The sequence below is a fragment of the Bos mutus genome, chromosome 16 (assembly GCF_027580195.1).
Source record: "Bos mutus isolate GX-2022 chromosome 16, NWIPB_WYAK_1.1, whole genome shotgun sequence".
NCBI classification, from domain to species: domain Eukaryota; kingdom Metazoa; phylum Chordata; class Mammalia; order Artiodactyla; family Bovidae; genus Bos; species Bos mutus.
Window position 1 is genome coordinate 57717589 of NC_091632.1, and position 16434 is coordinate 57734022.

A 16434-nucleotide genomic window follows, 5' to 3' on the forward strand; every position below is an offset into this window, starting at 1 on the left:
AATGACAAATTAAGAACAAAATAAAAACCAGAGTTCCATTGGTCAAATCTGGCACAACTGAACATCATAATAAACATTCACAGTAACAGATTATAATCCACTAAATAAAATAGAAATCCGTGAGTCCATGCTGATGTAAGTAAACAAATGAATAAATAAATAGGGAAGAGAAAATCTCCTAATAGCAGAATTTAATTTAAAATTTACAAGAAATTATGGCATTAGAAAGTTACCATTTGGCAAATAGTCTACTAATTATGCACCCGAAAATTATCAATGGAAGTTAATAGTAGTAGGGAAAAGTTTGAGATGCGTCTCTACAGTTGGTAGATACCACTTTAATTAAATAATCAAAATGAGAAATGTCACCAGTAGTGGGAACAGTGTGGTATTTCAGGAATACCACAGAAGTGTTGTTGAATTTTTCTTTGTACATCAGTTACTTCTTGCTATGATGTACAAAGAAAGATTCAATAACACTTCTGTGGTATTCCTGCAATACTGTATAAAGTAACTCTAACCATGAGAAAATAGCAGACAAACCCAAACTGATGGACATTTTACCGAATGACTGGCTTGTACTTTTCAGAAAATGTCCAAGTTGTAGAAGACAAAGACATACTAAGGAACTATTCTAGAACAAAGGAGAATTAAGAGACATGACAACTGAATGCACTGTGAAATCCTGAATTGGAATCTGGACCTAACATTTTTCTCCTTTTGCAATAAAAGATATTATTGGGATAACAGGCTAGATATGACTAAGTTCTATTGATTAGATAATCAGGTAAAGAATCTGCCTGCAATGCATGAGACCTAGGTTTGATCCCTGGGTTAGGAAGATCCCCTGGAGAAGGGAACGGCTACCCACTCCAGTATTCTTGCTTGGATAGTTTTATGGACAGAGGACCTCAAGAAGACTTGAGGTCCTCAGTCCATGGGGTAACAGAGAGTCAGACTCAACTGAGCAACTAACACAGACACAGACACACACTACAGTACTTGGAGGTCAAATGGCATTGTGTCTGCCTGGACACTGAACTTAACTTTCAAAGGATTTAAAAAATGTCATACACACATACACACTTATGTACATACAAAGAAATGATAGGGTAAACGAGGAAAAGAGGTTAACAGTAGAGGAGAGTTTTTGGATCATTCTTGCATTGAAGGAGGAAACAGACAGAGCTGGACTCCATCTTAGGCCAGGCTGCGAACATTAGGCTACACGCATGGTACCCTCCCAATGGACTCTGAACTTTGTGCCTGGCGTCTATAGAAATGGCATACCAATGGAAAACCAGACCCCGGATAAAAGAGCCTCAGGACTTGTACTTGGACTCTCTGTTGCATAAAGAATATGCTAATTATCTCTGTAAGAGAACAAAGTGGTAAATTTCATTATGTTTACTGGGATATGACCACAGGCCTATTGATAAATATCCACTGTTTATCTAGTCTTTTGACACATGAATCATGGATTAACTTTGACTGTATCTCTCTTTTACCTTGTCTGGACTAGTTTCAAGGAATTTGGGGAGGTGGGTTTGAGCAAGTACACTTAGGGTATATAAGGTTTTCGCAAAAACTGGTCGGGGTCCTTGGCTAAGAGGAGACTCTGCCTTGGGCCCACGGGTGTAATAAACTGCACTCCACTATCTGCATTGTCCTTCTGAGTGAGTTTGTTTCCTGGAACGTGTGGCTACAGCAGCATTTTTTCTGCAAGTCTGAAATTATTTTAATTTAAAAAACAAACCAAGGGACTTTCCTGGTGGTTCAGTGGCTAAGACTCCACACTCCCAACATAGGGGGCCCAGGTTCGATTCTTGTGGTTGGGGAACTAGATCCGGGATGCTGCAACTAAGAGTCCACATGCCAAAGTGAAGATCCCACATGCCCCAACTAAGACCCAGTGCAGCCAAAGTAAATAAATAAGTATTAAAAAAAACCCCAAAACAACAAAAGCAAAAATACACCAAACAAGACAGAGAAATAAAATCTGAACTTTGATGAAGTAAGTATTATATTTTTCATTTTTTTCCCTCTCTGATTCTCTATTTCATTTTTAAAATAAAAATATGATATATGCTATACATACATGTACTGTACAGGCTACAATTTGTAGCCTTCTATTTTTCCTCCTGGCAATATATTGTGAACATATTCCTTTAATTCCTAAATTTAAGAAAACTTTTTCACATTTTCCTCTCTCTGTGTGGGCTGCTAGGGTACTAGTAATAAATATTTAAAGGCTTGATTTGATAAAGAAGTATTAATTTCCCTTGATCATCCTCTGGTTATATCAGTATCAGTTCAGTCACTCAGTCATGTTGGACTTTTTCCAAGCCCATGGACTGCAGCACACTAAGCTTCCCTGTCCATCACCAAGTCCTGGAGCTTGCTCAAACACATGTCTATAGAGATGGTGATACCATCCAATCATCTCATCTTCTGTCGTCCCCTTCTCCTCCTACCTTCGCTCTTTCCCAGCATCAGGATCTTTTCCAATGAGTCAGTTCTTCACACCAGGTGGCCAGAGTATTGGAGCTTCAGCATCAGTTCTTCCAATGAATATTCAGGACTGATTTCCTTTAGGATGGACTGGTTGGATCTCCTTGCAGTCCAAGGGACTCTCAAGAGTCTTCTCCAACATCACAGTTTGAAAGCATCAATTCTTCAGCACTCAGCCTTCCTTATAGTCCAACTCTCACATCCATACATGACTACTGGAAAAACCATAGTTTTGACTACACAGAACTTTGTCAGCAAAGTGATGTCTCTGCTTTTTAATATGCTGTCTAGGTTGGTCATAGCTTTTCTTCCAAGGAGCAAGAGTCTCAATTTCATGGCTGCAGTCACCATTTGCAGAGATTTTGGAGCCCAGGAAAATAAAAGTCTGTCACTGTTTCCATTGTTTCTCCATCCATTTGCCATGAAGTGATGGGACTGGATGCCATGATCTTCGTTCTTGGAATGTTGTTTTAAGCCAGCTGTTTCACTTTCCTCTTTCACTTTCATCAAGAGGCTCTTTAGTTCCTCTTCTCTTTCTGCCAGAAAGGTGGTGTCATCTGCATATCTGAGGTTATTGATATTTCTACCAGTAATCTTGATTCCAGCTTGTGCTTCATCCAGCCTGGCATTTCACATCATGGCCCAGGCATTCGAGAGTGACGAGGGCGTGTCTGACGGCGAGGGCGACAGGGTCACCCTCTTCAGCTTGGCCATTCAGCTGTCACCCAGCGGGCAGGCCAATGCCAAGACTCTGACTGTGATGCTGCAGGAGCAGCTGGACGCCATCAATGAAGAGATCCCGTGGGTGATTGCGAACTCAGCTCCCCAGAAACTCGGTTTCTCTGAGCTGTCTTCTCCTAGGGACGTCTGAGTTTCCACAGTAAGAAACCTGACCTCAGGTCTGCTTCAAGAATTTTCAGTTTTGAAATTGCCCTTGATTATAGAGCTCGGTCAGCCAGGGTATTCTGTCCACGGTGTGGTGTCAGCACTCTGTGGGGGGGCGTTGTGGGGTGACCCCCTCAGGTCTGAGCCACAAGGTGGGTGAGGTGCTGAGGCGGTGTCCCCTGCGGCCCGTGCACCCTCCTGTGTCCCTCAGAGCCCCCCACATTCTGGTGAAAAGCCACCTGGTGAAAGCTGGGGTTTTGGGGTTATTCTGCATATAAATTAAATAAGCAGGGTGACAGTATACAGCCTTGATGTATTCCTTTCCCTATTTGGAACCAGTCTGTTGTTCCACATCTGGTTCTAACTGTTGCTTCTTGGCCTGCATACAGATTTCTCCAGAGGCAGGTCAGGTGGTCTGGTACTCCCATCTCTTTCAGAATTTTCCTGTTTGTTGTGATCCACACAGTCAAAGGCTTTGGCATAGTCAATACAGCAGACGTAGATGTTTTTCTGGAACTCTCTTGCTTTTTCAATGATCTAACAAATGTTGACAATTTGATCTCTGGTTCCTCTGCCTTTTCTAAATCTAGCTTGAATATCTGAAAGTTCTTGTTTCACGTACTGTTGAAATGTCACTTGGAGAATTTTGAGCATTACTTTGCTAGCGTGTAAGATGAGTGCAATTGTGTAGTAGTTTGAACATTCTTTGGAATTGTCATTCTTTTGGATTGGAATGAAAACTGACCTTTTCCAGTCCTGTGGCCCCTGATGAGTTTTCCAAATTTGCTGGCATATTGAGTGTAGTACTTTCACAGCATCATCTTTTAGGATTTGAAATAGTTCAACTGGAATTCCATTCCTCCATTAGCTTTTTTCATAGTGATGCTTCCTAAGGCCCACTTGACTTCGCATTCTAGGATATCTGGCTTTAGGTGAATGATCACACCATTGTGGTTATCTGGGTCAGTAAGATCTTTTTTGTATAGTTCTTCTATGTATATCTTCTTAATATTTTCTGCCTCTGCTAGGTCCATACCATTTCTGTCCTTTATTGTGCCCATCTTTGCAAGAAATATGCCCTTGATAGCTCTAATTTTCTTGAAGAGATCTCTAGTCTTTCTCATTCTTTTGTTTTCCTCTATTTCTTTGCATTGATCACTGAGGAAGACTTTCTTCTCTCTCCTTGGTATTCTTTGGAACTCTTTGGAACCCATTTGGAACCCATTCAAATGGGTATATCTTTCCTTTTCTCCTTTGCCTTTTGCTTCTCTTCTTTTCTCAGCTATCTGTAAGGCCTCCTCAGGCAACTGGTTATAGAGCATAGTTTTAATGATTGTCAATTACTCTTATTAAGCTTTTGAAACTGTTCTGAAGAACATTTTATTAATTAAAAAAACGATACAATACTATCTGTCATTCTATTGCTCCTTTATGTCTTAATACACTTTTTGAATGCTGATACAATGACTGTCTGGTCCATGCTGTATCCTTAGTCTCTAGAATGATTTCTGGCAAATAGTAGCTTTCCTACAAATATTTTTTGAATTAATAATGAAAAATCTAGTAGAAATTATTGTGTCATATTTCAGAGTTTGCATCTGTTGAAATCATATAATTAAGTAATCTTCATCTTCTGATTCAAGTAATGAAACAAATGTGAAAAAGTGAAATTAGGAAATAGTTTTTAAACTGCTTAAAGAATAATAGTCTGAGAACAGAATGCATACTATTAGTAAAGGTTTTAGAAAGTTAAGCCAGACAGCTGCATTTTGGTTTCATAATTCCCTTGTGGATGCTCACAGCAGAAGAATAACGGCATGAAGAAGCAGAGACCCTCATTTAAAGGCACTTTTATCCTCTATGACCCACCTCCCAGAATATTGGAAATAAAAGCAAAAATAAACAAATGAGACCTAATTAAAATTAAAAGCTTCTGCACAACAAAAGAAACTATAAGCAAGGTGAAAAGACAGCCTTCAGAATGGGAGAAAATAATAGCAAATGAAGCAACTGACAAACAACTAATCTCAAAAATATACAAGCAACTCCCGCAGCTCAATTCCAGAAAAATAAATGACCCAATCAAAAAATGGGCCAAAGAACTAAATAGACATTTCTCCAAAGAAGACATACAGATGGCTAACAAACACATGAAAAGATGCTCAACATCACTCATTATCAGAGAAATGCAAATCAAAACCACTATGAGGTACCATTTCACACCAGTCAGAATGGCTGCGATCCAAAAGTCTACAAGCGATAAATGCTGGAGAGGGTGTGGAGAAAAGGGAACCCTCTTACACTGTTGGTGGGAATGCAAACTAGTACAGCCACTATGGAGAACAGTGTGGAGATTCCTTAAAAAACTAGAAATAGAACTGCCATACGACCCAACAATCCCACTGCTGGGCATACACACTGAGGAAACCAGAAGGGAAAGAGACATGTGTACCCCAATGTTCATCGCAGCACTGTTTATAATAGCCAGGACATGGAAGCAACCTAGATGTCCATCAGCAGATGAATGGATAAGAAAGCTGTGGTACATATACACAATGGAGTATTACTCAGCCATTAAAAAGAATACATTTGAATCAGTTCTAATGAGGTGGATGAAACTGGAGCCTATTATACAGAGTGAAGTAAGCCAGAAAGAAAAACACCAATACAGTATACTAACGCATATATATGGAATTTAGAAAGATGGTAATGACAACCCTGTATGCGAGACAGCAAAAGAGACACAGATGTATACAACAGTCTTTTGGACTCTGTGGGAGAGGGAGGGGGGGATGATTTGGGAGAATGGCATTAAAACATGTATAATATTATATAAGAAATGAATTGCCAGTCCAGGTTCAATGCAGGATACAGGAAGCTTGGGGCTGGTGCACTGGGATGACCTAGAGGGATGGTACGGGGAGGGAGGTGGGAGGGGGTTCAGGATGGGGAACACGTGTACACCCGTGGTGGATGCATGTTGATGTATGGCAAAACCAATACAACATTGTAAAGTAAAAAAAAATAATAATAAATTTAAAAAAATTAAAAAAAAAATAAAGGCACTTTTATACACAGTATTGGCCATACTCAGTAAAGCAGACAGAAACGCAAATCTGGTGAAAAAGCTATAGAATGCAATTTGTTAAAACATTACTAACTCAACACTTTGCTAATTCTTCAAGCAAAGTTAGAGCATTCTATTTCCAAATACTTTCACTGCAAAGAAGAAGGCTGAACCTATGGGAATTTTTGCTTGAGTCAGCAAGTACTTTGGGAGAAAACAGCCAACGGGTTGAACTAGAGTAAGTCAGAATAGGTACCAAATACAGCCTATAAAGAAAATTATCAAAAAAAATAAAAAATAAAAATAAAAGAAAGAAAATTATCACTGAAATTACGGATGCTGTTCTTGTTGTTTCACTTGAGTCTAGCTCTTTGCACGCCTACAGACTGTAGTCTGCCAAGCTTCTCTGTCCACAGGATTCTCCAGGCAGGAATACTGGAGTGAGTTGCCATGTCCTCTTCTAGGGGATCTTCCTGACCCAGGGATCCAACCCATGACTCTTAATTCTCCTGCATTGGTGGGCAGGTTCTTTACCACTAGCACCACCTGGGAAATATGGATATGAGGTATTATATTCTGCTGTGTGGAAGCAATAGGATATTACAAACTATGCCACATGTACATTTCTATATACATGTGTATGTACAAGTGTATATCTATTGAGAGTTTGAGATGGGGAGAAAGAGAAACTGATAAACTGGATGGAAAGTAAAAATTAAAGAGGTCTTTTCTTCTTATAAAAAGTGATATATTCCTAGTGTAGCTTTCAAGTTCTTGGAGAAATAGAATCGTCATAAAATAGCCTACATTACCTCTGAGTGGCTTAACACTTTATTTTATCACTGTTTAAGCACAGTTGTACATTGCCATTTCCAGTTTTAGCTCATTGTTTTGATAATAATCTGATCTCTTATGTGTGCACGGGTGCTCAGTTGCTCGGTCACGTTTGACTTTTTGCCACCCAATGGACTGTAGCCCATCAGGCCCCTGTGAACATGGGATTTTCCAGGCAAGAATACTGGAGTGGGTTGCCTTCTCCAGGGGATCTTCCCGACTCAGGGATTGAACCCAAGGGTCCTGTAGTTCCTGCATTGGCTGGTGGATTCTTTACCACTGAGCCACCTGGGAAGCCCTTACAAATAAATGTAAAACTCTTACGATTCTACAATAGTGCAGAGGCTTGGCATAAATGATGCTGCAAGATGGCAGTTCTGGAGGAAGACCCATTGCTCTGTTTTGGTTAGGGCCTTAACAATGAGGGCTTCTGCTTTAGCTGCCTGGCCACGACCCAAAGAAATCATGGTCACATGATTGGTTGTTCCCATTAACTCTTGTGCAAATTTCAGGAGCATATTGGTGAGGTCGATCCCTGTAAAACAACATGGAAAGATACATACTATTGTAAAGTCATTTAATCACCTCTTTAAAAATACATTCTAGCATTTATTAAGTGGCAGTGGGAAAAGATGTACACATAATGGAAAAACTAGTATTTTAAATCAGAAGGTAGAGCTCAAATTTTGGTTCTTCCATTTTCTTTTTTGCAAAATTAATTTTTATTGGAGTATAGTTGATTTACAATGCTGTGTTAGTTTCTGCTGTACATCAAAGTGAGTCATATATATATATATATATATCTATATACACACACACACATATATGTATATGCATATACATAGCCACTCTTTTTTAGATTCTATTCCCATTTAGGTCATTACAGAGTATTGAGTAGAGTTCCCTGTGCTACACAGTAGGTTCTTTATTAGTTATCGGTTTTATTATATACAGTGTGCATATGTCAAACCCCATCTAATGGGGTGACAGATGGGGTGATACTATTTACTACAGCAGTAGTAGGTTTGTGGGTTGTTTACTCCAGCACTTACTTGTCCCTTCCTCCTCTATAGCTGAACCCTGGTGTTACTCCAAATGGCCATGTGCGCAGCTAAAATGCTTCATTTTTAGCCTTTCATGCAGCTAGGTATGAGCATCTTATGTTTTGTGAAAAAGCTTTGGCAGCAAAGTTTCTAAATGTTGTGCTATCTTCCATTCTGTACAGCAGAGTGAATTACTTATACATATATAGTATATAGCCACTCTTTTTTCCCATATAGGTCCCATATAGATAATTACAGAATACTGAGTAGAGTTTCCTGTGCTATACAGTAGGTTCTTTATTAGTTATCTGTTTTATTATATGTAGTGTGTATATGTCAAGCCATGTCTAACAGGGTGACAGATGTTTGGAACATAGATGTGATGGCCACAGCCCTAGGTGCCATGTCAGGCTAAGTTTTCAAGAAATAGACAGCACTGTTATGAGTATGTCAGGCATATAGCCAGCTGCTTTACATGGAAAAGTTTCAGATGAGAAAGCCTCTACATGGGGGCACTTTGAACAAGGCTTTTCCTAATAGAATCAAAGTTTGAAAATGGTGAGTTCTAAAGACATGTTTGATTTGAAGATAATGGAAAGCAGAAAATAAATGAAGAAAGTATTTTCCTTAGGAGAAAATATTTTGCTTAGGGTCTGTAGAGCAAAGACAAGATAAAGAAAAAAATGCATTTGAAGTCTTGAAGCACACAAGCATACAATCAACAGAGATATTTCTGATAATTTTATAACATTTTTTCACAGGTCAATGGGAATTAAAATTGTTAATAAAGCAAGGGTAATCCCAAATTTCACATCAATAATATGTGTGTTTGGGAGGTATTTTCTGCGTACAAAACTAGCCCTGATAAATTTTTCCATATTCATGAATCTGGGACAACTCATTTTTCTTTGTTCTTTTACATTTTTAGTCATTCTTTTTTTTTTAAATGTGCTATTGCTTTATTTGCTTATTTTTTTTAAATTGAGATATAGTTGATGTATAATAATGATATAAATAACTTTTAGATGTATAACAGAGTGAGTCATAATTCTTAAAGGTTATAGTTCATTTATAGGTATCATAAAATACTGTTTGTACTCCCTCTGTTGTACAATATACCCTTGTAGCTTATTTATTTCACACATTGTGGTTTGTACCTCCCAATCCTCTACCCCAGCTTGGCCCACCCCTCTTCATTATCTCCACTGGTATCCACTAGTTTGGTCTTTATATCTGTGAAACTGTTTCAAAGATTCATCCTTAATATAGTTTACAGTTTTAAGATATTTAGTGAAGTCACTCAGTCGTGTACAACTCTTTTGCCATCCCATGGACTGTAGCCTACCAGGTTCCTCCGTCCATGGGGTTTTCCAGGCAAGAGTACTGAAGTGGCTTGCCATTTCCTTCTCCAGGGGATCTTCCTGACCCAGGGACGGAACCCGGGTCTTCCACATTGCAGGCAGATGCTTTACCATCTGAGCCACCAGGGAAGCCCAATTCTTTAAGATATTTAAGAATAGGACAATTTCCCCAAATATTTAAGAATAGGGAAATATTTTAAACACAGAACACCCTGACACAGAACCTACTTCTCTACATCTTTTGAAAAACATCATCATGTCATCTTAACTGTCCACAAGTAGCTTACCATGGGAGTGAATAAGTATCAGTGGAGTCCTGGCATTGGATTCTTCATATGATTCCTTCAAACTGGTTCCAGTGCTGTGAATATATTCATTTCCTATTTTTTCAGTTATAAACCTTTCCACAGAATTCTTTAAACATTCTGGTCTAAGAATTTTTATCTAAGAAAGAAACCATGATAGATAAGTAACTTTAAAAACTACCCAAGGGAATATCCCCTGTGGTAAGAGGAAACACACTAAGAAGTATTCAGTATTTAGGTTGCCCTTCAAAAGTTTTGTGGTGTTCCTTGTGTTGGGAAAATTTGAGGGGAGTCTATGTGTGGTGGGAAAGCTCCCACCACTGCTCTTGACCATCCTATGGTCCTTCCTAGATGCCAGGGCTATCTGGTGCCTCTATCTTTCACACACTGTGATCTTACTTTGTACATGCAAATCCAAGTTAGGGTCCCTGACTCTGCAAAAAGAGACCTTGTGCCTGGGTTTTTTTCCTCCTCTGCTGTACATATCTAGAGCAAGAAAAAACCCCACGGTATTAGAGGATGAAAATCCAGGATAGCATAGTTGGAAAAGTACCGACTCTTCCATTAACAAAATGAAAATCAATAGCACAATGTTTATGTGTTTAAACAAACTGAGAACACATCTGCAGAGAAGTTTAGAGGGACTAAAAGGTTTTGCAAACAGTATACAGGTGGTAAATAGAAATTCATCTGTTGGAAGTCATTGCAAATTTCAGACACTTTCCATGAAAACTGCTTTAAACTAATCACTTATGTGCTATTTCTTTACAGAATGATCATACATTCTGTGCTTAGCATTTTCAGAGACTCCATCATTTAAGGCAAAATTAAAACTGTATGTGTCTGTCAGTCTGTGTGGAGGTACTAGATTGAACCATGGGTCATCGTCAAAAATCATCAACTATTGGCAAGTTCACATATTTAAAAGAAACCTAATATAAACTCATTATGTTGAGTTTGCTCTTTTCTGTATCCTTTGGAAAAATTAATCTCAAATTTTTAATTAATTGCAACATATGTATTTTTAAACATGAAAATTGGCAGCACACATAGAATCTGGGGTCTAACAGCAGAATCCCCCCAGTATTTCCAGTTACGAAAGTGTGAGAATCAACCAAGTGAAATACCATTAGGGGTGGTCCATCACTGCTAAGAATCTGTCTCCCCAACGTGATTGTCACCTTTTGTCACCATCATGCTGCTGGTTCCTTCTTTATTTTATTAATCAAGCAAACATTTATTAAATTTCTGCACTTATGTAATTTTTAACCCCAAGAAATTGGAGGGGGGGGGGTAGTGGGACAGAAAGAAAAGTTTGAAGAATGGGTTCCATTGAAATAAATTTTATTAGCTCTTTTCTAAGAAGCTACATATAGTTCTGAAAAATTTCCCCATGTCCATATCTCCTCATTGTCATCTTTCCCCCTCTTTTCTGTCCAATGGATTATATAAATGGAAGGAACTGAATAAACTGGACAAAGTCCTTGCCCCTGTGGAGCTCCATGATATCCTTTAACTAGGCTGAGTCTTCTCCCTAGTATATTCTAAATCTCATAAGTGGCAGTCTCAATTTCTGACTCTTACAGGTCAGACCCAGTTTCAAATATTTAAACTCAATTTCCCTATACATACACTTAACATTTTATCAGACCATGTCTTCTGACCTGGAGTTTGGTAAATAGGATGACTATACTCATAAAGTTGCTAGTGACAAACTAAAACCACTTGGAGCTTAATGGGGGAGAGTAATGCAGCATGGGTTTTAAAATCTAGTTCATTTTGTTGTTAAGGTAATACACACTTGTTACATGAAATTCAAATAATACTTGCTATATAACTTGTTACATAAAATTTTTTTAAAAGTATACATTGAAATATGAAGACCCTATTTCCTAGATAAGCACTATTTGTTTCTTGTTGTTCTTTATATTTTCTACATACACATGAATATCTCTCTAACCTGTTCTTTTTTCCCCACAAATGGAGTTTTTACTATACAGACTGTTAAGTAGTCTGCATTTTTCAGTTACTATAGCTTAAATACATCTTAATGTCATAATTGCATCAATAATCCACATACAGAGTAGAGGAATAAAGTTGTCAGGTGGATAACATAAACTGGAGAAGTGGGTTGGGCTGAAGAAAAATAATTCTCCTGTATAATAAAAAGTTATGCAAATATGATGTTAAATGGAAAATAGCATTCAACTTCAGTGTCGGGAAATAATTGGGAGCAGTGAAGACTATGATACACTGCTCCAAAAGGGCAGAGAGTATTGCTATGGATGATTGTGGGCCACGTATTAGCTGATCTTCTAATTTTTTAATAAATGCTGGAAATCTGGATTTTTATGTCAAATTTCTCAATTTGAAAATTTTGGCTCAAAAGAAGAAAAAACCAAACCCAAACAAAAATAAAAACAAAAAAACAAATGTATATACCGATGTTCCAGCAGCATTACTTGCAACAGCCAAAAGGTGGAAACAACCCAAGTGTTCATGGACAGATGAATAGATAAATAAAATGTGGCATATGGATACAATGCAATAGTATTCAGCTTTGAAAAAATTCTGACACATGCTACAACATGGATGAAACTTGAAGACATTAAATGAAATAAGTCAGACACAAAAAGATAAATGTTGCATGATTCTACTTATATGAAGTATCTATAATAGGCATACTGTTCATGGGGTTCTTGCTGCAAGAATACTAGAGTGGTTTGCCATTCCTTTCTCCAGTGGACTATGTTTTGTCAGAACTCTTCACTATGACCTGTCTGTCTTGGGTGGCCCTGCAAGGCATGGCTCATAATTTCATAGAGTTATGCAAGCCCCTTTGCCATGACAAGACTGTGATCCAGGTCAGTATTCATTCCAATCCCAAAGAAAGGCAGTGCCAAAGAATGTTCAAACTACTGTACAATTGAACTAATTTTACATGTTAGTAAGGTTATGCTCAAAATCCTTCAAACTAGGCTTCGACTGAGAAATTCCAGATGTACAAGGTGGATTTAGAAAAGGCAGAGAAACCAGAGATCAAATTGCCAACATTTGCTGGATCATAGAGAAAGCAAGGGGATTCCAGAAAAACATCTACTGCTTCATTGACTACATTAAAGCCTTTGACTGTGTGGATCACAAAAAACTGGAAAATTCTTAAAGAGATGGGAATACCAGGCCACCTTATCTTCCTCCAGAGAACCTGTTTTCAGGTCAAGAAGCAACAGTTAGAACTGGACATGGAACAACAGACTGATTCAAAACTGGGAAAAGAGTAGGTCAAGGCTGTATATTGTCACCATGCTTATTTAACTTCCATGCAGAGTACATCATGTGAAAGCCAGGCAGGATGAATCACAAGCTGGAATCAAGATTTCTGTGAGAAATACCAACAACCTAAGATATGCAGATGATGCAACTCTAATGGCAGAAAGTGAAGAGGAACTAAAGAGCTTCTTGATGAAGGTAAAAGAGGAGAGTGAAAAAGCTGGCTTAAAACTCATCATTCAAAAACTAAGATAATGGGCATCCGGTCCTATCACTTCATGGCAAATAGAAAGGGAAAAAGTGGATGAAGTGACAGATTTTCTTTCCTTGGGCTCCAAAATCACTGTAGACAGTGACTGCAGCCATGAAATTAAAAAATGTTTGCTCCTTGTAAGAAAAGCTATGGCAAACCTAGACAGTGTATTAAAAAGCAGAGACATTACTTTGCCAACAAAGGTCTATATAGTCAATGCTATGGTTTTCTGGTAGTCATGTACAGATGTGAGAGTGGAACCATAAAGACAGCTAAGTGCTGAAAATCGATGTTTTGGAATTGTGATGCTGGAGAAGACTCTTGAGAGTCCCTTGGACTGCAAGGAGATCAAACCAGTCAATCCTAAAGGAAATCAACCCTGACTATTTATTGGCAGGACTGACAGTGAAGCTCCAATACTTTGGTCACCTGATGTGAAGAGCCAACTCATTGGAAAAGACCTTGATGTTGGAAAAGATAGAAGGCAAAAGGAGAAGGAGGTGGCAGAGAGTGAGATGGTTAGATAGCATCACTGACTCAATGGGCATGAATTTAAGCAAACTTGGGGAGATAGTGAAGGACAGGAATCTGGTGTGCTGAAGTTTGTGGGGTTGTAAAGAGTTGGTCACGCCTTAATGACTGAACAACAATTACAACAGAATAGGCAAGTTCAGAGGGACAGAAAGTAGAATGCTGGCTGCCATGGTCTAATGGGAGGAAATAATGGGGAATTTTTTGGTACAGTGTTTGGGATGATAAAAATTTCTAAAAGTGGCTAGTGGTGAGTTTTCACAATCCTGTAAATGTACTTACTGCCACGGAATTTTATATTTAAATAAACTTAAGAGGAATTATTATCAGGAGTAAATGAAATAATGAATGTATGCTATGCCACAATAAAAAGTTGGAAAGAAAACAACTCACTTTAAGATATAAGGACATAGAATATTTTAAAATAGTCTCTGCTATTTTGGTTATCTTTATTGGAGATTTTGAAATTTTGTAAGAAAGATCTCCAAAGACTCAAATTCAATTGGTTAGTGATAAATTGTACTTGAAGTATTGAGAAAACGAAATCACAGCCCGATAAAAATGTCTGTAAGTCAGGTGCAATCTTTTTCTGCAACAGCATGAGTAAATTTTAAAGTGATGTAAAAATAAAATTTAACGCAGAAACCAAAAGAAAGATGATTCGCTGTTAAGGCTGGCATTTTCAGGAAGTTAGAGAAAAAGGGAAATAAGAGGAAGGATTTCCTCCTCCCTAAACTAGAGGCTGGAGAAGGCAATGGCACCCCACTCCAGTACTCTTGTCTGGAAAATCCATGGACGGAGGAGCCTGGTAGGCTGCAGTCCACAGAATCGACACGACTGAGTGACTTGACTTTCACTTTTCACTTTCATGCACTGGAGAAGGAAATGGCAACCCACTCCAGGGTTCTTGCCTGGAGAATCCCAGGGACAGGGCGGGGGGGGGAGGCTGGTGGGCTGCCCTCTATGGGGTCGAACAAAGTTGACACGACTGAAGCAACTTAGCAGCAGCAGCAGCAAACTAGAGGCTAAATGTGAAAATTAAAGATTGTTTGATGTGATAAGGGCAAATTTAGAAAAATCTACTTTATTTTTTTATTTTTTTTAAGACTTTGAGGTTTTATTTATATCTCATTTCTGAATGCTTTTGATACCTACATTAAATACACAGATTACTCATCAGTGAGAAAAATCTACTTTAAAGAATCTACTTTGGCAAGTATAACATGGTGTTACTGGTAAAAGCACAGATTTCAGGGTCAAATTGTCTGAGTTTCAGTCCTGGCTCAATTAGGCATTCTATATAAAGGGGAAATGATAATGTCTACCCCCAAGATGATTATGAAGATTAAATGAGATAATTTATGAAAACTGCGGAGTACATGCTAAGCTTTACTTACTTTAAAGGGCTCACAAATGACACCTATTCACATCGCTAACCTGCCAACCTCACAGCCAGATTCTGAGGCATTGACTAATAGAGGAATCAGGGAAAATACCACCTTTATTATCAATACAGGCCAAGGTGGTGGATATGGTTTAGGTGGGTGTACTTCCTGATACCAAACCGTAGAATTCGGCAGACTTTTCTGTCTCAAGCAGTGCTGGGCAGTCTTTGACTTTTCCGTAAAAATCCCTGGTACATTCTTGTACAATTTATGGCATTGAGAAGTAGAGCAGAAATTATACATTTTGCAGGAAGGCTAATCCCCAAAGGGACAGGGGAGAAGGGCTAAGCCATGCACAGTGATTTCATCTCTCAGATTACCTGTGTGACAAGTCCTTTCTCCTTTCTAGGGAGGAATGAATAAGGGTGCAGAAAGATGCTAAGAATGTTATTCTAATTGAACTCCCATCACATAAAAGCACATTAAAATGGAATGTAAGTGCTTTCCCCTAGTAGTAATGTTCATTAAATGTTAGACTGCAAAATCTATATATATTTCGCTCATAAAAGTTTAAAATTTAAATAGTTTAAATTACTGATAAGGTGCTCAAAACATTTAGAACATCAATATTTTCTCATAGCACATCTTACCAAAATAAGTCTTTGAAATGGAGTGAGTTTCTCCCAGGGAAAATTTATAGAACTGTATATTTCTTCATTTTCATTAAAAACTTGAGCTAGATAAAATTTAGAGAAACTGAGATTAACAATAAAATACTTTGGATCACCAAAAGGTAATACAATGATTTTTTTTTTCACTATAAAATTGTGAGGTTTTGTTTAAAACACTGCTAACTTCTTTTAAAGTGAGATTTCTGTGAGATTTCAGGCATCTCTAACTATCTTTAATATTGTAAAAGAGGTATATCTTAAGGTAGATTTAACTTTCAACTTGTCTCTGGTGAAATGGTTGAAGAATGAGAACTAGAA

General features: G+C 38.1%; 1 protein-coding gene across 1 annotated transcript in view; it reads right to left on the reverse strand.

The window, feature by feature from the left end:
- The window catches only part of DNAH14 (dynein axonemal heavy chain 14), a 354570-nt gene that overhangs the window by 41071 nt on the left and 297065 nt on the right, over positions 1 to 16434 (reverse strand). Inside the window, exons 72-74 of the mRNA XM_070384410.1 lie at positions 16096 to 16181; positions 9989 to 10145; positions 7622 to 7832 (exon numbers count right to left, since the gene is read on the reverse strand). Coding sequence (XP_070240511.1) covers positions 7622 to 7832; positions 9989 to 10145; positions 16096 to 16181 — 454 coding nt within the window. The remainder of the gene's footprint in view (positions 1 to 7621; positions 7833 to 9988; positions 10146 to 16095; positions 16182 to 16434) is intronic.